The sequence below is a fragment of the Phocoena sinus genome, chromosome 10 (assembly GCF_008692025.1).
Source record: "Phocoena sinus isolate mPhoSin1 chromosome 10, mPhoSin1.pri, whole genome shotgun sequence".
Taxonomy (NCBI): Eukaryota; Metazoa; Chordata; class Mammalia; order Artiodactyla; family Phocoenidae; genus Phocoena; species Phocoena sinus.
This window is the reverse complement of record NC_045772.1, coordinates 20,740,396-20,762,272: the sequence shown is the minus strand read 5'-3', so window position 1 is coordinate 20,762,272 and position 21,877 is coordinate 20,740,396. Positions and strand designations below refer to the sequence as shown.

The window sequence follows — 21,877 nt, the reverse complement described above, 5'->3', positions numbered from 1 at the left end:
CAAATGATGTGACTGACAAGGGCTTAATTTCCAAAATATACAAACGGCTTGTACAACTCAATAACAAAGAAACAATAACCCAATCGAAAAATGGGCAGAAGACCTAAATAGACATTTCTCCAAAAAGGACATACAGATGGCCAAGAGGCACATGAAAAGATGCTCAACATCGCTAATTATTAGAGAATGCAAATCAAAACTACTATGAGGTACTACCTCACGCTGGTCAGAATGGCCATCATCAAAAAGTCTACAAATAATAAATGTTGGAGAGGGTGTGGAGAAAAAGGAACCCTCCTTCTGTTGGTGGGAATGTAAATTGGTGCAGCCACTATGGAAGACAATATGGAAGTTCCTCAAAAAACTAGAGTTACCATATGATCCAGCAATCCCACTCCTGGGCATATAATGGGACAAAATTATAATTCAAAAAGATTCATGCACCCCTATGTTCATAGCAGTACTATCCATAATATCCAAGACATGGAAACAACCTAAATGTCCACTGACAGACGCCTGGATAAAGAAGATGTGGTACATACACACAATGAAATACTACTCAGCCATAAAAAAAAGAATGAAATAATACCATTTTCAGCAACACGGACGGACCTAGAGATTATCATAATAACTGAAGTAAGACAGAAAGAGAAAGACAAATACCATATGATATCATTTATATGTGGAATCCAAAATATGACACAAATGAACTTATCTACGAAACAGAAACAGACTTGTGGTTGCCAAGGGGTATGGGGTTGGGGGAGGGATGGATTGGGAGTTTGGGATTAGCAGGTGCAAACTATTATATATAGAATGGATAAACAACAAGGTCCTACTGTATAGCACAGGGAACTATATTCAATATCCTGAAATAAACCATAATGGAAAAGAATATGAAAAAGAATGTATATATATGTATAACTGAATCACTTTGCTGTACACAGAAATTAACACAAACTGTAGACCAGTTATACTTAAATAAAATAAAATTTTGAAAAAAGACCCAACTATATGCTGCCTTTCGGAGACACATTTCAGATCTAAAGACAAACATAATCTCAAAGTCAAGGAATGGAAAAAGATATTTCAGGTAAGTGGAAACCAAAAGAAAGGGGAGATACCCATACTTATATCAGCCAAAAACAGTAAGAAAGAAGAGACAAATAAGTTCATTATAAAATAATAAATGAGGTCAATACACCAAGAAGATATAACAATCATAAATATATTTGCCCCCAATGTCAGAGCACTTAAATATATTAAGCAAATACAGTTCACTCTTAAATATATTAGGCAAAAACATTTGACCCTTGAACAACAGGTTCAAAGTGCACAAATTCACTTATATGCGGATTTTTTTCAATAAATACATACTGCAGTACAACATAATCTGTGGTTGACTGAATCCATGGATGTGGAGCCATGTAAATAAAGGGCCAACTGTAAAGTTATATGTGGATACTGTGCAGATGGTTGGGGCCCTAACCTCCATGTTGTTCAGAGGTCAACTATATTAACAGATCTCAAGGAGAAACAGACAACAATACAAAAATAGTAGGGGACTTCAGTGTCCCACTGTGAGTGACAAATAATCCACACAGAAAGTTAACAAGCAAACATTGGAATTGAGGCATACTTTAAACCAAATGGACTAAACAGACATATAGAGAACATTCCATCCAATAGCAACAGAATACACATTCTTCTCAAATGCACATAGAACATTCTCTAGGATAGATCATATGATAGGATACAAAATAACTCTTAGCAGATATAAGACGATTGAAATCATACTATCTTTTCTGACCACAGTGGTATGAAACTAGAAATCTACCACAAGAAGAAAGCTGTAAAACATAAAAACACGTGGAAACTAAACACATTTCTGAACAACCGACAGATCAAAGAAGAAATCAAAAGGGAAATTAAAAATTATCTCAAAACAAATGAAAATGGAAACACAACATATCAAAACTTATGGAATGCAGCAGAAACAGTTCTGAGAGGAAAGTTTATATAAATTAATGCATATATTAAGAAATTAGATCTCAAACACTCTAACTTTACACCTCAAGGAACTAGAAAAAGAAGAACAATTTAAGCCCAAAGTTAGCAGAAGGAAGGAAAATAATAAAGATCAGAGTGGAAATAAATGAAATAGAGACCAGAAAAACAATAGAGAAGATCAATGAAACCAAGAGCTGGGTTTTTTGAAAAGATAAACATAATTGACAAACCTTTAACTAGACTAAGAAAAAAGAGAGAACTCAAAATTAGAAATGAAAGAGGAGACATTACAACTGATACTACAGAAAAAAAATAGGATAAGAAGCTATGAACAATTATATGCCAACAAATTAGATAACCTAGAAACAGATAAATTTCTAGAAACACACAACCTACCAAGACTGAATCAGCAAGAAATAGAAAATCTGAAAAGACCAATAATGAAGAAAGAGGTTGAATCAGTAATCAAAAGCCTCCCAACACAGAAAACCCTAGAACCAGACAGCTTCACTGGTGAATTTTCTAACAATTAAAGAAGAATTAATACCAATCCTTCTCAAATGCTTAAAAAAATTGAAGAGGAGGGAACACTTCCAAACTCATTCTGCAAAGCCAACATTACCCTAGTACCAAAACCAGATAAGGATACTATAAGAAAAGATAACTTTGGACCAATATCCCTGATTAACATAGATGCAAAAATTCTAAAAATATTAGCAAACTAAATTCAAGAACACATTCAAACAACTGTACACTACAACCAAATGGGATTTATCCCTGGAATGCAAAATTGGTTCAACATACACAAATTTTTAAGTGTAATATATCACATTAATAGAATAAAATATAGAAGGAACCAAGATGGCAGAGTAGAAGGACGTGCTCTCACTCCCTCTTGTGAGAACAACAGAATCACAACTAGCTGCTGGACAGTCATCGACAGGAAGACACTGGAACTCACCAAAAAAGATACCCCACATCCAAAGACAAAGGAGAAGCCACAATGAGATGGTAGGAGGAGTGCAATCACAGTAAATTCAAATGCCATAACTGGTGGGTGGGTGACTCACAGACTGGAGAACACCTGAAGTCCACCGACTGGAGTGAAGGTTCTGAGCCCCCATGTCAGGCTTCCCAACCTGGGGTTCCAGCAACAAGAGGAGGAATTCCTAGAGAATCAGACATTGAAGCCTAGTAGGAATTGATTGCAGGACTTCGACAGGACTGGGAGAAACAGAGAATCCACTCTTGGAAGGCATACACAAAGTACTGTGTACATCGGGACCCAGGGGAAGGAGCAGTGACCCCAGGGGAGACTGAACCAGACCTACCTGCTAGTGTTGGAGGGTCTCCTGCGGAGGCGGGGGGGAGGGGGCTGTGGCTCACTATAGGGACAAGGACACTGGCAGCAAAAGTTCTGGAAAGTACTCCTTGGCATGAGCTCTCTCAGAGTCTGTCATTAGCCCCGCCAAAGAGCCCAAGTAGGCTCCAGTGTTGGGTTGCCTCAGGCCAAACAACCAACAGGGAGGGAACGCCACCCCACCCATCAACGGTCAAGTGTATTAAAGTTTTACTGAACCCTGCCCACCAGAGCAACAGTCAGCTCTACCCACCACCAGTCCCTTCCATCAAGCCTCTTAGATAGCCTCATCCACCAGAGGGAAGACAGCAGAAGCAAGAAGAACTACAGTCCTGCAGCCTGTGGAACAAAAACCACATTCACAGAAAGACAGAGAAGATGAAAACGCAGAGGGCTATGTACCAGATGAAGGAACAAGATAAAACCTCATAAAAACAACTAAATGAAGTGGAGATAGGCAACCTTCCAGAAAAAGAATTCAGAATAATGACAGAGAAGATGATCCAGGACCTCAGAAAAAGAATGGAGGCAAAGATCGAGAAGATGCAAGAAATGTTTAACAAAGACCTAGAAGAATTAAAGAACAAATAAACAGAGATGAACAATACAATAACTGAAATGAAAACTACACTACAAGGAATCAATAGCAGAATAACTGAGGCAGAAGAACGGATAAGTGACCTGGAAGACAGAATGGTGGAATTCACTGCTGCAGAACAGAATAAAGAAAAAAGAATGAAAAGAAATGAAGACAGCCTAAGAGACCTCTGGGACAACATTAAACGCAACAACATTCACATTATAGGGGTCTCAGAAGGAGAAGAGAGAGAGAAAGGACCAGAGAAAATATGTGAAGACATTATAGTCGAAACTTCCCTAACATGCAAAAGGAAATAGCCACCCAAGTCCAGGAAGCACGGAGAGTCCCATACAGGATAAACCCAAGGAGAAACACGCCAAGACACATAGTAATCAAATTGGCAAAAATTAAAGAAAAAGAAAAATTACTGAAAGCAGCAAGGTAAAAAAAAGCAAATAACATACAAGGGAACTCCAATAAGGTTAACAGCTGATTTCTCAGCAGAAACTCTACAAGACAGAAGGGACTGGCATGATATACTTAAAGTGATGAAAGGGAGGACCCTACAACCAAGATTACTCTACCCGGCAAGGATCTCATTCAGATTTGATGGAGAAATCAAAAGCTTTGCAGACAAGCAAAAGCTAAGAGAATTCAGCACCACCAAACCAGCTCTACAACAAATGCTAAAGGAACTTCTCTAAGTGGGAAACACAAGAGAAGAAAAGGACCTACACAAACAAACCCATAACAATTAAGAAAATGGTAATAGGAACATACATATAATTACCGTAAACGTGAATGGATTAAATGCTCCAACCAAAAGACACAGACTGGCTGAATGGATACAAAAACAAGACCCATATATATGCTGTCTACAAGAGACCCACTTCAGACCTAGGGACACATCCAGACTGAAAGTGAGGGGATGGAAAAAGATATTCCATGCAAATGGAAATCAAAAGAAAGCTGGAGTAGCAATACTCGTATCAGATAAAATAGACTCTAAAACAAAGAATGTTATAAGAGACAAGGAAGGACACGACATAATGATCAAGGGATCAACCCAAGAAGAAGATATAACAGTTATATATGCACCCAACATAGGAGCACCTCAATACATAAGGCAACTGCTAACAGCTATGAAAGAGGAAATCAACAGTAACACAATAATAGTGGGGGACTTTAACACCTCACTTACACCAATGGACAGATCATCCAAAATGAAAATAAATAAGGAAACACAAGCTTTCAATGACACAACAGATCAGATAGATTTAACTGATATTTATAGGACATTCCATCCAAAAACAGAAGATTACACTTTCTTCTCAATTGCACATGGAACATCCTCCAAGATAGATCACATCTTGGGTCAAAAATCAAGCCTCAGTAAATTTAAGAAAATTGAAATCATATCAAGTATCTTTTCTGACCACAACGCTATGAGATTAGAAATGAATTACAGGGAAAAAAAACGTAAAAAGACATGGAGGATAAACAATACATTACTAAATAACCAAGAGATCACTGAAGAAATCAAAGAGGAAATCAAAAAATACCTAGAGACAAATGACAATGAAAACACGATGATCCAAAACCTATGGGATGCAGCAAAAGCAGTTCTAAGAGGGAAGTTTATAGCTATACAAGCCTAGCTCAAGAAACAAGAAAAATCTCAAGTAAACAATCTAACCTTACACCTAAAGGAACTAGAGAAAGAAGAACAAACAAAACCCAAAGTTACCAGAAGGAGAGAAATCATAAAGATCAGAGCAGAAATAAATGAAATAGAAACAAAGAAAACAATAGCAAAGATCAATAAAACTACAAGCTGGTTCTTTGAGAAGATAAACAAAATTGATAAACCATTAGCCAGACTCATCAAGAAAAATAAGGAGAGGACTCAGATCAATAAAATTAGAAATGAAAAAGGAGAACAACAGACACCAAAGAAATACAAAGCATCCTAAGAGACTACTACAAGCAACTCTATGCCAATAAAATGGACAACCTGGAAGAAATGGACAAATTCTTAGAAAGGTATAACCTTCCAAGACTGAACCAGGAAGAAACAGAAAATATGAACAGACCCATCACAAGTAGAAATTTTTTTTTTTTTTTTTTAGTACATGGGCCTCTCACTGTTCTGGCCTCTCCCGTTGCGGAGCACAGGCTCCAGACGCGCAGGCTCAGCGGCCATGGCTCATGGGCCCAGCCGCTCCGCGGCATGTGGGATCTTCCCGGACCAGGGCATGAACCCGTGTTCCCTGCATCGGCAGGCGGACTCTCAACCACTGCGCCACCAGGGAAGCCCACAAGTAGAAATTGAAACTGATTAAAAATCTTCCAACAAACGAAAGTCCAGGACCAGATGGCTTCACAGCTGAATTCTATCAAACATTTAGAGAAGAGCTAACACAAATTCTTCTCAAACTCTTCCAAAACATTGCAGAGGAAGGAACACTCCCCAACTTATTCTGAGGCCACCGTCACCCTGATACCAAAACCAGACAAAAGTACTACAAAAAGAAGAAAATTACAGACCAATATCACTGATGAATATAGATGCAAAAATCCTCAACAAAATACTGGCAAACAGAATCCAACAACACATTAAAAGGATCATACACCATGATCAAGTGGGATTTATCCCAGGGATGCAAGGATTCTTCAATATACACAAATCAATCAATGGGATATACCATATTAACAAATTGAAGAATAAAAACCATATGATCATCTCAATAGATGCAGAAAAAGCTTTTGACAAAATTCAACACCCATTTATGATAAAAACTCTCCAGAAAGTAGGCACAGAGGGAACCTACCTCAACATAATAAAGGCCATATACAACAAACCCACGGGAAACATCATTCTTAATGGTGAAAAACTGAAAGCATTTACTCTAAGGTCAGGAACGAGACAAGGATGTCCACTCTCACCACTATTCTTCAACATAGTTTTGGAAGTCCTAGCCATGGAAATCAGAGAGGAAAAACAAATAAAAGGAATACAAATTGGAAAAGAAGAAGTAAAACTGTCACTGTTTGCAGATGACATGATAGTATACATAGAGAATCCTAAAAATGCCACCAGAAAACTACTGGACTAATCAATGAATTTGGCAAAATTATAGGATAGAAAATTAATGCACAGAAATCTCTTGCATTCCTATACACTAATGATGAAAAATCTGAAAGAGAAATTGTAGAAATACTCCCATTTACCACTGCAACAAAAAGAATAAAATACCTTGGAATAAACCTACCGAGGGAGACAAAAGACCTGTATGCAGAAAACTATAAGACACTGATGAAAGAAATTAAAGATGATACAAACAGATGGAGAGATATACCATGTTGTTGAATTGGAAGAATCAATATTGTGAAAATGAGTATACTACCCAAAGCCACCTACAGATTCAATGTAATCCCTGTCAAATTACCAATGGCATTTTTTACGGAACTAGAACCAATCATCTTAAAATTTGTATGGAGACAAAAAAGACCCCGAATAGCCAAAGCAGTCTTGAGGGAAAAAAACGGAGCTGGAGGAATCAGGCTCCCAGACTTCAGACTATACTACAAAGCTACAGTAATCAAAACAATGTGGTACTGGCACAAAAACAGAAACATAGATCAATGGAACAAGTTAGAAAGCCCAGAGATAAACCCACGCACCTATGGTCAACTAATCTATGACAAAGGAAGCGAAGATATATAATGGAGAAAAGACAGTCTCTTCAATAAGTGGTGCTGGGAAAACTGGACAGCTACATGTATAAGAATGAAATTAGAACACTCCCTAACACCATACACAAAAAAAACCTCAAAATGGATTTGAGAACTAAATGTAAGACCGGACACTATAAAACTGTTAGAGGAAAATATAGGAAAAACACTCTTTGACATAAATCACAGCAAGATCTTTTTTGATCCACCTCCTACAGTAATGGAAATAAAAACAAAAATAAACAAATGGGACCTAATGAAACTTCAAAGCTTTTGCACAGCAAGGGAAACCATAAACAAGACGAAAAGAAAACCCTCAGAATGGGAGAAAATATTTGCAAATGAATCAACAAAGGATTAATCTCCAAAATATGTAAACAGATCATTCAGCTCAATATTAAAGAAACAAACAACCCAATCCAAAAATGGGCAGAAAACCTATATAGATATTTCTCCAGAGAAGACATACAAATGGCCAAGAAGCACATGAAAAGCTGCTCAACATCACTAATTATTAGAGAAATGCAAATCAAAACTACAATGAGATATCACCTCACACCAGTTAGAATGGGCATCATCAGAAAATCTACAAACAACAAATGCTGGAGAGGGTGTAGAGAAAAGGGATCCCTCTTGCACTGTTGGTGGGAATGTAAATTGATACAGCCACTATGGAGAACAGTATGGAGGTTCCTTAAAAAACTAAAAATAGAATTACCATATGACCTGGCAATCCCACTGCTGGACATATACCCAGAGAAAACCATAATTCAAAAAGACACATGCACCCCAATGTTCATTGCAGCACCATTTACAATAGCCAGGTCATGGAAGCAACCTAAATGCCCATTAACAGATGAATAGATAAAGGTGATGTGGTACATATATACAATGGAATATTACTCAGCCATAAAAAGGAATGAAACTGAGTCATTTGTTGAGACATGTATGTATCTAGAGACTGTCATACAGAGTGAAGTAAGTCAGAAAGAGAAAAACAAATATCATATATTAACACATGTATGTGGAACCTAGAAAAATGGTACAGATGAACCAGTTTGCAAGGCAGAAGTTGAGACACAGGAGTAGAGAACAAACGTATGGACACCAAGGGAGGAAAAACACAGTGGGGTGGGGATGGTGATGTGCTGAATTGGGCGATTGGGACTGACATGTATACACTGATGTGTATAAAACTGATGACTAATAAGAACCTGCAGTATTAAAAAACAAATGAACAAACAAAAAAGAACAACTAATATTAAACTTTCTTTGGGTTATTTGTATGGAAATATATTAATATAAATGTTTCAGACATTACATGAAATTTCTAAAAATCTTAATGTTCTGGTATAATGTTATAAGTCATAAGTCTAGTTATTACTTTAAAATGTATACCTCAGAAATAACTAAAACTTCCTTGTCAATTGCATTATTATGAACTTTCATCAAATCTTTAACCGTGGTCATTTTTAAGTCTTTTGTCATTTACAGACAGTTCTGGGTATACTCTGATGCTTTCACAAAAATGTTCCTGTAAAAGGGTTTCATCTTCAAGGAATTCATGGAAAAGACTCTGACAAGTACAGGTTTCTGGTAGCTGACTATACTGCTGAACTGAATGAATAAGCATTTTCAGAACTCTAATGGAAAACTGATGAATTCATAAAAGTGCTAACAAAAGTTTAAGATGAAAAAAATTAATTACATGGGACTGAGTGAACTGATGAGGATGATTATAATTTTTGTGACTTTCTGTTTGAATAAAAACAAATCCCACAAGGACTCAGAGGCAAAAAATATACAAATCAATTTTCACTGCAAAGTAAAGGAGCTGTTACAGTGGAGGATTACTGGACTGAATATCAATATTATGATATAGTATGAGTGTGTTTCGTGTTTGGTAATTGCAATCACTGTTGCTTTTGTTGTGTTTATCCATTTACAATGCTTGGTGTCGGTTGATTTATCTCTTGTAAAATAAAATACCGTGTGTGTGTGTGAAAAAAAAGAAAGAAAAATGAGAGACAAATTAATCCCATCAAAATGGCAAAGATTCTTAAAAAGTCATAAGATGAAGTTTTGTGAAGAATGAAGGGAAATGAACTTCTCGTAATTGCTTTTGGGTTTTAAAATTGGTACAGCTGCCACAAGGGCAATTTGGCATATTTATAAAAAATCCTAGATGTATGCATTATCATATATCTGTCTTCCTGTGCTAGGTATTATGCTAGGTAGTAGGAGAGTGATGGATGGTAAGCGAGATATTATTCCTGCCTTCCTGGCAGGAGAGACAACTAAATAAGCAATCACAATAATGTGATCATTTGATGAAGACTATAAAATAGATTTTCCTATTTTTGCAATAATGGTATCTGTGTATGTGTGCATGTAGAATATTAAATACACTAAAAGAATATATACCAGGAAAAAAAAATCCTCTAATGCTAAAAGAAGATAACTGACAACTCCACTTCAGACTCTTCTAGGAAATGACACATTTTGTCTTATTTTTTTTTTTCCCCAAAACTGTGGTTTGGAGTTGAAGCCCTGAGTAGGTCCAAAGCTGTTTTGATAAACACCATCTTATTCTTGCTTGGGGACATCTTGTCCCTCCCCCCTTTAAAATTTTAAGTGGTTTTGGAATTAAGTGGACTTGAGTTCCAGAACAGGCTTTGATTCTAATTATTCAAAGAACTTGTACTACCAAAAAAAAAAAAATAGAATATAAAAATCATGATTATCTCAATAAATGCAGGAAAAGCATTTGCAAAATTCAACATCATTTCACGATAAAAAACCTTGACAGGTTGGGCATAGAAAAAGCATACTTTAACATAGTAAAGGCCACGCACAACAAACTCACAGTTAACATTATACTCAATGGAGAAAATTGAAAAAATTTCCTCTAACATCAGGAAGAAGACAAGAATGCCCACTCCCACCACTCTTATTCAATATAATACTGGAAATCCTAGCTAGAGTAATTAAGTAAGACAAAGAAATAAAAGTCATCCAGATCAGAAAGGAAGAAGTAAAATTATCACTATTTGCAGATGATATGATTTTACATACAAAAATCCCAAAGACTCAAAGAACTGTTGGAAGTAATCAACAAATTTCATAAAATTGCAGGATATAAAATCAACATACAGAAATCAGCTGCATTTCTGTATACCAACAATGAAGTATCTGACAAAGAAATTACCCCATAAACAATAGCATCAAAAACAATAAAATACCTAGGAATAAATTTAACCAAGGAAGTGAAAGATCTGTACAACAAAAACTACGAGACTTTGCTGAAAGAAACTGAAGAAGACACAAACAAATGGAAAAACATCTCATATTCATGGATTGGAAGAATATTGTAAAATGTCCATATTACCCAAACTGATCTATAGATTCAACACAATCTCTATCAAAATATCAAGGGCATTCACCATAGAAATAGAAGAAACAACCCTAAAATTTGTATGGAACCACAAAAGACTCTAAATCCATGGAAATCCTAAGAAGAAAAAACAAATCCAAAAGTATCACACTTACTGACTTCAAACTATACTACAAAGCTAGAGTAATAATAAAAACAGTACAGTACTGGCATAAAATTAGACATATAGACCATCAGAACAGAATACAAAGCCCAGAATTAAACCCTCCACATATGTGGTCAACTACTTGTTGACAAGAGAGCCAAGAATACCCAATGAGGAAAGGATAGTCTCTTCAACAAATAGTGTTGAAAAAACTTGATAAACACATGCAGAGCAATGAAATTGAACCCCTATCTTACACCATTCACAAAAAGAACTCTTAAGTGGATCAAAGACTTAAACATAAGACCTGATACTATACAGGTAAAGAGCCATAAAATTAAGAGAAACTAAGCTCTATGATGATAAGCAGAGTTGTGGGAGCTACAGAGGAAGCAGTAGTTAATTAAGTGTGCCCAGAGGAGGGCACATTTGAGCTCACACTTGGAGAAAGAATAGAATTTCACCAGAGTATGAACAGAAACACTAAGTACATGACATGACCCCATAAAAATAGAAGTGTAGTGTGGATGGGTAGAGGACTGATTGGGACACCTGTCTGGGTCATGGGGCATGTTTGGACATGAGATTTGGAAGACCCTTGAATGGCACGGAAAAAGTTTGGGATTTAGTCTACAGGCAACAAGAACCTACTGAAACATTTTGAGTAGGAAGGTGATGACTGATGGGCTTTAACCAACATTAATAGTAGGGCAATGGGGGAAGGAGGAGAACGCCTGAGGCAGAGAAGCCAGTTAGAAAATCAGAGTCTGATCTGGGGACAGTGGAGAGGAGGGACAGATGAGAGACATTTTTGAAGGGTAATTAATTTTGGGACTTGGAGGCGTTTAGTTCTCAAGGCTGAGCTACCTAAAAGCTGGTTTTTATGTAAGACAGCTCCGAGGGGAGGTGGGGAAGAGGGACATGAACGGCGGAGCAGGTTTAAGGATGAGATTGAGAGATTGGTTTGGAAAGTACTGCTTCTGTAGCACAGCAGCAGACAACAGGTCAGGGTTAGAGAGAGAATTGGGATACCTCATCAGACAGATAATAAAGTCATGAGAGCGGATGGACTCACCCAAGGAAAGAGGGAAGTCAGGAGAAAAGTGGAACCAAGGGAAAAACTGAAGGGAATGCCTGTGTCTATTGGTGGGTGAAGTGCCAACCAGCATAGTCACTGAGTATGAATGTAACCAAAGATGGGGGATACCCTGGAGGTGGCAGTATCACAAAGATGAGGTAAATGGACTCTTCAGGACTCTGGGACCATATCACCCATGTTAGAATTGCTTCTTAGTGATGTGTCTTGGGCAAATTACTTGACTTCTTTGTGCCTCAGTTTCCTCAGCTGTAAAATAAGCATAATAATAGTATCCACATAATAGAGTGGTTGTGAAAATTGAGTTAAAATAGGTGAAGTAATTAGAACAGTGCCCGTTACATAGAAAATGGTGTATGTGTTAGTCATTGTTTTGTTGTTACTTTCTAAAATAAGGTTTTAAAAGTAAAAACAGTAGAAAATATGCAGTCATTCATTCAGTCAAGTGCTTTTAAAATTTTTTTCAATTACACCATCTGGTTGTTTTGCGTCAGGCACTGCCTTTTATAAAACTTTTTAATTTGCAAAGTTGCAAACATCATACAGAGTTCCCAAGTACTCTTCACCTTGTTTCTCATAAGGTTAACATCTTACATATATATTGAAGCCAGAAAATTAACATTAATACAGTACTGTTAACTAATTACCTTATTTGAATATTGCCTGTTTTCCACTGTCTGTTTTTCTTGTCCATGACCCATTCCAGCATCCAACATTGCATTTAGTTGCATCTCCTTGTTCCCTCCATTCTATGACAGTTCTTTTTCACGAACTTAACATATTTTAAGACTACTAGTTTTGTAGAAGGTCCATTTGGGTTTACCTGATGGTTTCTCATGATTAGGTTGAGGTTATGCATTTTTGGCAAAAATTCCACAGAAAGGATATTGTAGCCTCCTCGGTACACCATCTTGGGGGTATGATGTCGATATGTCTTATTACTGGTGATATTAACTTGGATCACTCAGTCAAGGTGATGTCTATCAGGTTTCTCCATAGTAAAGATATTTTTTCCTTTGTGATTACTAACGTGTAGGGAGATACTTTGAGAATATAAAAATCATTTTTCTCAATATAATTTCCCCTACTAATTTTAGCATTCTTTGATGGCTCTTGCCTGCAACAATTGCTACTGTGGTGTCTGACTACTGGTGATTTTCTATTTTTAGTCATTCCTTCTACATTTATTAATTAGAATTCTGTCATAAGAAAGAGCTGTCCCTTTCCCCCCATTTATTTATTTCAGTATATATTTATACTTGTATTTATTCCATTATGGACTTGGATACTTAGTCTTTGGGTTGTAATCCAATACTATCCTTATTTATTTTGTTGTACAGATTTTTCCAGCTTTGGCCATTGGGACCTCCTTCAAGTTTGTCCTGTGTCCTATTGATGTGTCCCCATCATTTCTCAAGCACTTCCTAACTTTCTGACATCACAAGATATTCCAGACTAATCTTGTCTTTTCCCTGCCGTAGCTCTGGAATCAAACATTTCTCTAAGGAGCCCTGGTTCCTTTTATTAGAGAATGGTATTTAGAAAACAAGCTCTGGACTCTAGGTATGATCATTGCTCCTAGGATGCCACTGCTTCCAGGCTCAGGGAGTACCTCTTTTTCAAGTGTCCTGGCCATCTTTCAAGAAAAGATGTTCCCTGTGCTTCGGGGAAAAATAAGGGTTAAAACAATGACACATTCAGATTATTATCCTTTTGAAAATAGTACTGGAAAACCAATACTCTTTGTTCTTTTTCCTTTTTCCTTCCCTAGTTCTCCAGTTTGGATTTACAACTATCTTTGTGGCAGCTTTTCCCCTAGCACCACTTCTGGCCTTACTGAATAATATAATTGAAATTCGACTTGACGCTTATAAATTTGTCACACAGTGGAGGCGACCTTTAGCTTCAAGGGCCAAAGACATAGGTAAGTTGGATTTGGGATGTTTTTAAAAGAAATTAACCACCTGGTAGATAAAATAAAACAGCTACCAGCTTTAGATTTTTACATATGGTTTCCATGTAAGATGACTCAACTAACTCTTACAAAAGAATAATTGTTAGCTTTAAATAATATTAGATAACAAGTACAGCTACCTATTTGGAAATTTATAATTTCCAGTGCTAGAGAATTTGTGCTTAAATAGATTCTCAATTTGGTTGTTTCTATCCTAAGACTTTGGAATCTAAAAGTTTGATTTATTACCACCTTTTTCCTTTTTAAAGTAGATCTCCCATTTGCTTAACTTTGTTTTGCTCTTTCCTAAATGTTTGCCTGAGTCATAGGAAGTATGATCCAGTTTTTCTATAGGCAGAGATGGCCTTTGGTTTTTGACTAGAGATGCTGAGTTGACTCAGGGGCAGCCTCTCAAAAGCTGGCAGAGATCAGAGACTGTCTTTTATTCATTTCTGCATCCAGTGCATTCTGCATCCAGAATAGAGCAGGCAGGTGCTCAGCCAGTGTGTGTAGAAGAGAATTCGGTGTGCATATGCTTAACTCAGTGGTTTTTGAACGTCCCAATGAAACAAACACACTCAATGAGCACCTACTCTGGGTCAGTGCATCAGGAACTTGGTCCATAAAGATGAACTGGAGAGACCCTATAGGTACCCACAAGGAGCTCCCAGTCTGGTGGCATCTTGACATTGCACGTGCCAATCTTATCAGATAGTGTTTGGTGCCTTATCATTGACCAGAATTCTCTACTTATATCTGAACCCGATTGATTTTTAAGTCATGAGCATGGGCACTTCCATGCAAACTCCTTCAATGCCAAGGTTTTTGAAGGTACAAATTCTTCCTCCTGGTTGCAAGAATCAGTATTTGGGATGGTGGAAGGACCTGTGCAAAGGACTACTGAAAATGAATTACCCCAGTTGTTTTTATAGTTATCACCTCTGCTGTTGTGTCTGGAATTAATTCAACACTTCTCTTTGAATAGGAATTTGGTATGGAATTCTTGAAGGCATTGGAATTCTCTCTGTTATTACAAACGCATTTGTCATAGCGATCACATCTGACTTTATCCCTCGCTTGGTGTACGCTTATAAGTATGGACCTTGTGCAGGCCAAGGGGAAGCTGGGCAAAAGTAAGTGCGCCATAAAGCCATCACGAAATCCCCGTTTCCTAGCCATCGTGTGCTGTTGGACACTAAGACAGAAGCCTCTGCATTGGAGCACATGGGACACAAGCCCAGGACAGAAGGCCTATAGTGGGGAGGTGGAAATATGATACAATAACACTTTTGGCCAAAGAAAACACATTCTGATCTATTGAAGGGTTGGAAGTCATACAAGTCATACAAGTTTTAGGTGGAATCCAATGTGAGAAAAGCAAATAATCATTTTTCCCCCCCTCCTGCCCACCATGAATTCAGAAGTGTGTGGTCTGCTAATGTGTGTAGCAAAAAAAGTGTTCCATGATGTATAGTTATGCCATTTTTATGAGTTTATAAAAGTATAGTTATAATTTGATTCCTCTTGTGTCATGTGAAGACTCTGAAAATTTTACATGGGAAATGTGCAATCGTGTGCCAAGTACTCACGAGGTATTCCATAAATATTTGTGGAATAAGTAACTGAATGATTCTTTCCTGGCTGTGGACTTGACCAGTGTCTGTATTACCACAGGCAAATTGGGTGAACTTAACTCGCTGAGAGATCAATACTATGGCATCACCTCAATGGTTCCCAAAGCCAGGGCTCTGTATTTCTGGTCAGCTAAAGTCTTGGCAAAATTATAACATGTCCCCTAGCTTTCATTTCTACACCCTTGGAAAAAAAGATAAAAAGTCCCAACATACTTTAATGGGAAAAAATAAAACAACCCTGTTTGGCTAATGTCAAAATAATATAATTAATTGTGGGATTTAAATGTCTGTAGGTTAGAGTGGAATGTGTGCTGGGATCATAGGGTCCTTTTGGTTCCCCAGAAGTCATCTCACTTAGGCTCCTGCATATTCCTACAAGCAGCCCTGCCTCGTAGTTTACTAGTCTGAGCCAAACTAATTCATCCTCTATAGCCAGGGTAGTTCCATCAGCCCCCAAGGAGTACAGTACCACCAAATCAAGTCAGCTAACTTTATACACACCTGACCTAGGTCCAATTTCATTATTCATCCTACATAAATGCTCTAAGGCATAGATAACTGAATGAGATAAAGCTCACAATCCAGCTATTTGAGGAAGCTTCTATAAAGTTCTTCACTAACCACGTGGCCATTAAATGTGAATTATCTAGCCACTGTAAGTGAGCATACCACCCCATTTCAAGAGAGATTTAAAGACTTACATTGTACTATGCACGCATTTCTTTCTACCGGTAACTGCTGTGAACATTCTCTGCTTGACTCAGCCTAGAAAAGCTTACCTTTGTTCAAACCACTTGCATGTATGTTTTGCATTTGATTCTCAAAACAACGCGGGTAGCGGGATATGCATTATTAGCCTCGCTTTGAAGAGCAGAAAGAGATTGAGAGAGGTTAAATCCGTAATCACAAGGGAGAGTAACTGATAGAGCCCACACGAAGGTAAAGCCTAGACTCGGACAGTGCCCTGCATCCTGAACCTCACAGCCCTCGGGGCCCTTGCCAATAAGTGCTTATCCAACTCATCTAACAGTCAACTCCCTGGGGTTTAAATCTTAATGGTTATTTCCATTCTTCCGCTACTTCAAATATGGTAATACCTTGTTCTGGAGGAAACCAAAAAATAAAGTGGGAACACTTATGTGCAGTTGATAATGAATCAAAGCTTTAGAATTTTGACAGCCTATTAGATTTAAGACAATGTTCATGGTGATGAGAATTTCTCTAAAGAGCCTCCTTAATTCAGTTTTACTGAGCTCTTTGGGCCTTTTTTTTTTTAAAACAATGTTTCTCTTAAGAGCCTGTTGCTACCTTCAATCTTTGTAGATCTACTTTTTATCTGCTAATCCATTAGTCATTTTTCTTATTTTCAAATAGTTACATTTGTGTATGTTTCTTCATGAATCTTATTTTCTGCCCCACCAGCTACTCTATTATCCTTTTTAGGTTTTTTTCTTTTTCCAGTTTCAAAATGCTTCAGAGGTGACTGAACTCATAGAGGAGCAGCATTGTCAAATTTTAGACGTCATAGGCTTTTAAGGTAGCAAGTGCAGTCAGAGTGAGATCCCACTTAGATTAAATCCGGCTGTGGAAACGCCATATTTCAATTTAAATTGACCCTAAATCAACAGTATTCCAACCAAACCAATCACCTTTCTCCAAAACTCCAGGCTTCCCTCACCTTACACGTTTCCCTGGCTCCTCCACGGATGAGAATTTCACTCCTGTGTCCAGGGTCATTCAGTTCACAGGCCCCTTTTCCCTATGACAGCGCGCTTCAGTTATTCCTGGCTGCGCATTCCGCCCAGTCTCAACACTCGTCTGCTCAGCGGACCAGTCTTCAGCGGCACAGTGGGGAAGACATTCTCATTTTTCAGCCAGATCTGTACGTGAAAGGAATACTGTGGTTTGAGGCAGTGGTCTCCACACAGCAGGTACACAAGAGTTTTTCAAATGTTTTCATCTTCCCTCTTAAGACATTCTGTCTTTCCAGCTGCCAGTGATCAGAGTATTGTTCATTGCCTACAAAATGAAGTCACTTCGTCTTTCAGGGCATCTTCCCAAGGGCCCTTTAGAAAGAGCTTAGAGAACTAAAATCACCTCTGGGCAGACATCAGGAGACAGAAATTGTGAAGTAAAGTTGAAGATGTATATTATAAAATTGTTCTGTCAATCAGAGTTAAAATTTCAATCAGCAAACTAAATTTTTTTTCCAGAAAGCACAAATAACCAGTTTGATCCCTCACCCTCAATGAATGCAATAAACTAATTACTTTGTTATCAGGTAGACATGGATTAGAGTTTGGGAACATTCTCTATGGATATATGCAGGCCTTAGAAAATTACTGTGAGGTATATACCTGATCTAGTAGTATAAATCAAGCTGATTTTCCTGTAAAAATAGTGATACCATAAGGAGTTAGAGATTTGATCAAGGACACAGTGCTCGAATTTTCACAGAATGAGCTACAAATATCTTAATGAACTATAAATAATTTATATAAGCTATAAATCAATTAAATAGATCAAAACCAATTGCAAAGTTGTATTTCAGAAGATAAAGCTTATGGTTACAGAGGGCTACTCTTCTTATTTCATAATGTCTGACGTTTTCAATGCAAGAAGTCAGAAGTCTACTTTCTTCTGTGCTTATCTCATTAGCCTAATTTATTACCTATAAAGTTATCTACAAATTAACCTATAAATAAATTAGTCATTTGTTTTCTACAAAGCATGTCTGACTTTAAATGCACAAACCTGACCTTATTTCCCCTTGCTTTTTTGCCCTTTCAGCCCTATCCCCATGCTATTTGAGTCACAATGCCTAAAACCTCAAAAGCAAATTTAGTAGCAGAATTCAAAGACACTCTGCAGTGAGTTTGATCTGGAATCTACAGACTCAAAAGTCAACTTCTGATTCTGTTCTCTCCCTTGAAAATGATGAGAATGATCACTAGTTCATCCTTTTCCCCCACAGTAAAGGATGGAAACCGATAAGTCATGAATGGTTTTAAAACCAGAATTCTCACATTTAAATAAATGTCTTCTCAGAAGTTACTTGGAAAACATATGCATTCTAATTCAAACAATGCTGCCCTTGCATAAGACATTTTTCTGAATCTTCTTTCTTGGAAATGCCTTTACAGGCCATCTGCCAACCCCTTAAGAAAACTGACTTCATTATTTTATCTTCTCAGGAAACTCTTCCTTTGTCTGATACTTTTTTCTCCTTCCCTCTCAGTTCTCCCTGATCATCAGTGTAGCCTTGTCTTTCCTCTGTCTCACCTGGAGCTGGGGGTGTGTCACAATGAGGATACATAGACCTCCTGCCAGCAAACTTAGTAGACATGGGATCTGCTGCCTGTGACCTTCCTGCTGTAACAATAGGTCACTGAGTTGACACATGCATGCCACTGGCTGAGCCCTATACGATGAAGTGTGGGAAACCTCATTTCCCTGAATTGGTGATGGTCTCAACTGTTTGACGTTGGCAAGCTAAGATTCTACCACAGTGAAAATAATTAGATAAATGCCTAGAAAATTCAGTGTTAGCAGTTCCTCTTCTTCCCTGATTATGGAAATTATATGGAAAGAAGACTTACTAGTTCCATGTGTAATGCTTTGCACCCAGAAGGAGTACATGCCCACTAAAGGCACATTTTCAACTTGATTCATGACTGACATTACATGAATATGCTTAATAAAGAGTTCAACTATGTCTCCCTTTTATCTTTTACTTTGAATGTAAGGTATTCAGCCTGTGAGATGGGTATTTCATTTGAATTTAGGCTCTCTATTGAGTTTTTTAACAGAGTAGCCGTGAGCAGCTTTAATCTTAGTAAAGCTCAGGGCTGCTGTGTGAGAGAAGAGTGTAGGAGGGGTTGTAATTATTCCATTTCAATGCTGGGCCTGCCTTTGCCAGTTTCCAGAGCACCTTTCCCTTCCCACAGCTCAGATCCTGAGAAGACTCTGCTCTATTCTGTATTTCACAAAACTGGCTCCCTCTCTGTGACAGCTAATCATCATCAAGACTCTGTTTTCATGTCATGTTCTAGGCAGTTCATAGATGAGGGAGAAATCATTTCAAATTACCTTTTTATGGAGTGATGGGAGAGGCCTGCTGCCAGTGGGAGTAGGGCATGTTACACACGCACTGACCATTTGTTTCACCCATGAGTGACTGTTGACAAATGGGTCCTTCTCTGCTTGGTTCATTTCTTTTAAGGCCATGATGAAACCAGTGACTTGTCTTGAGCAAGACAACACATGCACAGAACCCATGTGCTCTCAGAACTATGTTTGTGTTATCACTTGGGTTTGGTATTCAGCAACTTTGGATAATCACATCAGACATGTTATTGAAGAGAGTCTGAAGACCATGATTTCTTCTTTCAATTAATAATTAAATATTTATTGACCTCCTGCTAGGTGCATGAAATAAAATACCACTCACATTTATTAAGATCTGGCTATAGGCTAAGCATTATATCACTTGCTTTACATATATCATTTCATTTCATTCCCACAATGACCCTATGAGGTGGACACTTTTGTTGCTTTAAGAATTGCATAATTTGCCAAGATCACATGGCTAGAAAGCAGCAGAGCTACAATTTGACCCTAAAGCCCAAGTTTTTTGTATTGTAATATACTGACCCCCATTCCCCAACACAGAATGAAAGCCATGTCCTCAAGAAGCTTATAATCCCTGGGAGGTCCAGGCAATAGTTTTATTCCTGATCCATCTTCAAGACCTTGATAGAATCTCTGGTACTTTAAATTGAATTCAATATTTACTGGATTCCTACACTGTACAAGACTGTCCTACGATACCAAAATATCTATGACACCTCTTCTGATCCAAAAAAGAAAAAACACACTATAGTCCAAAGGAGAAGACATACATGTATGCAACCAACTCTAGTATAAGCTATATGCCCATTGTGAAGTAAACACAGCTGCACCACAGAGAGAAGGGAATGAGCCTTCTGACTGGGGGGATTAGGACATTTTCACAAAAGAGGCGACATCTCAGTTGGTGAACACTATTACCACTTGTAAACCATGAGTAAGGAATCCCAAGAGAAAAGACAACATGAGCAGAGGCATGAAAGTATATGATACATGAAAGGAACATAATCTAGCATGACTGTAGCATGGGATGTGAGTTGGGAGGGGGGTTATATTCATACTAGTTATATTCAGGGCATTATGAGAAATTATAGATAATCATTAATGAAGGAATGTGATTATGTGTGCATGTGTGTGTCATCAATGAAAGAAGTGGTGACTTACTTACGCTGATCATGCAACGCTTTTGCCCATTTCACTGAAGCATTGATTGGGGTAGTGATGGTCTAGATGATGATTCTGCACAAAAAGGACTATAACAAAAGAATGACTTGTTCTTCATTCAACATACCCAGGGCTTTTCAGTGTATTCCAACTTGAGAGCTGTGACAAGGCAGGTCCAAGTAAGGCACCTATAACTGCAGGGATTTCTAGGAAGTAGAGCCTTGGTGAATTGGATGCAGAGGTGATCAGAGTCCTAATTAGAGAATCTGTTTTCTTTTGTAGGTGCATGGTTGGCTATGTGAACGCCAGCTTGTCTGTATTCCGAATTTCTGACTTTGAGAACCGATCTGAGCCTGAGTCTGATGGCAGTGAGTTCTCGGGGACTCCTCTCAAGTACTGTAGGTAAGTGTGGCACTCTTAGCCTCAGCTGGGCTGGCTCTGCCGTGGGGAGGTGTTGCTCAGACAGTGGCCCTTTTTGACTGAGTGGATTTACAGCTGCAGTTCTCAAACTTGATTATGCATTACAATCCCCTGGAGAATTTTTAAATCTCTTTATGAGGCTGTGACCCAGACAGATTAAAACATAATCACTGGGGTGAAACCCAGACTTCCAGATCCAGGAAGCCCATGTAAGAGGAACCCAAAGAGACCCCCACTAAGACATTATAATTAAAGTA

At 37.9% G+C, this 21,877-nt stretch overlaps 1 protein-coding gene across 6 annotated transcripts in view; it reads left to right on the top strand.

Moving 5' to 3' along the window:
• The window catches only part of ANO4 (anoctamin 4), a 447,653-nt gene that overhangs the window by 403,289 nt on the left and 22,487 nt on the right, over nucleotides 1-21,877 (top strand). For 5 of the 6 annotated variants that reach the window (XM_032647033.1, XM_032647032.1, XM_032647038.1 and 2 more), the window contains 3 exons: nucleotides 14,092-14,244; nucleotides 15,260-15,407; nucleotides 21,483-21,602. In XM_032647033.1, the coding sequence (XP_032502924.1) occupies nucleotides 14,092-14,244; nucleotides 15,260-15,407; nucleotides 21,483-21,602 (421 nt within the window). Of the gene's footprint in view, nucleotides 1-1,815; nucleotides 2,090-14,091; nucleotides 14,245-15,259; nucleotides 15,408-21,482; nucleotides 21,603-21,877 lie in introns of those variants that run through there. The other variant, XM_032647037.1, reaches the window with a different exon arrangement.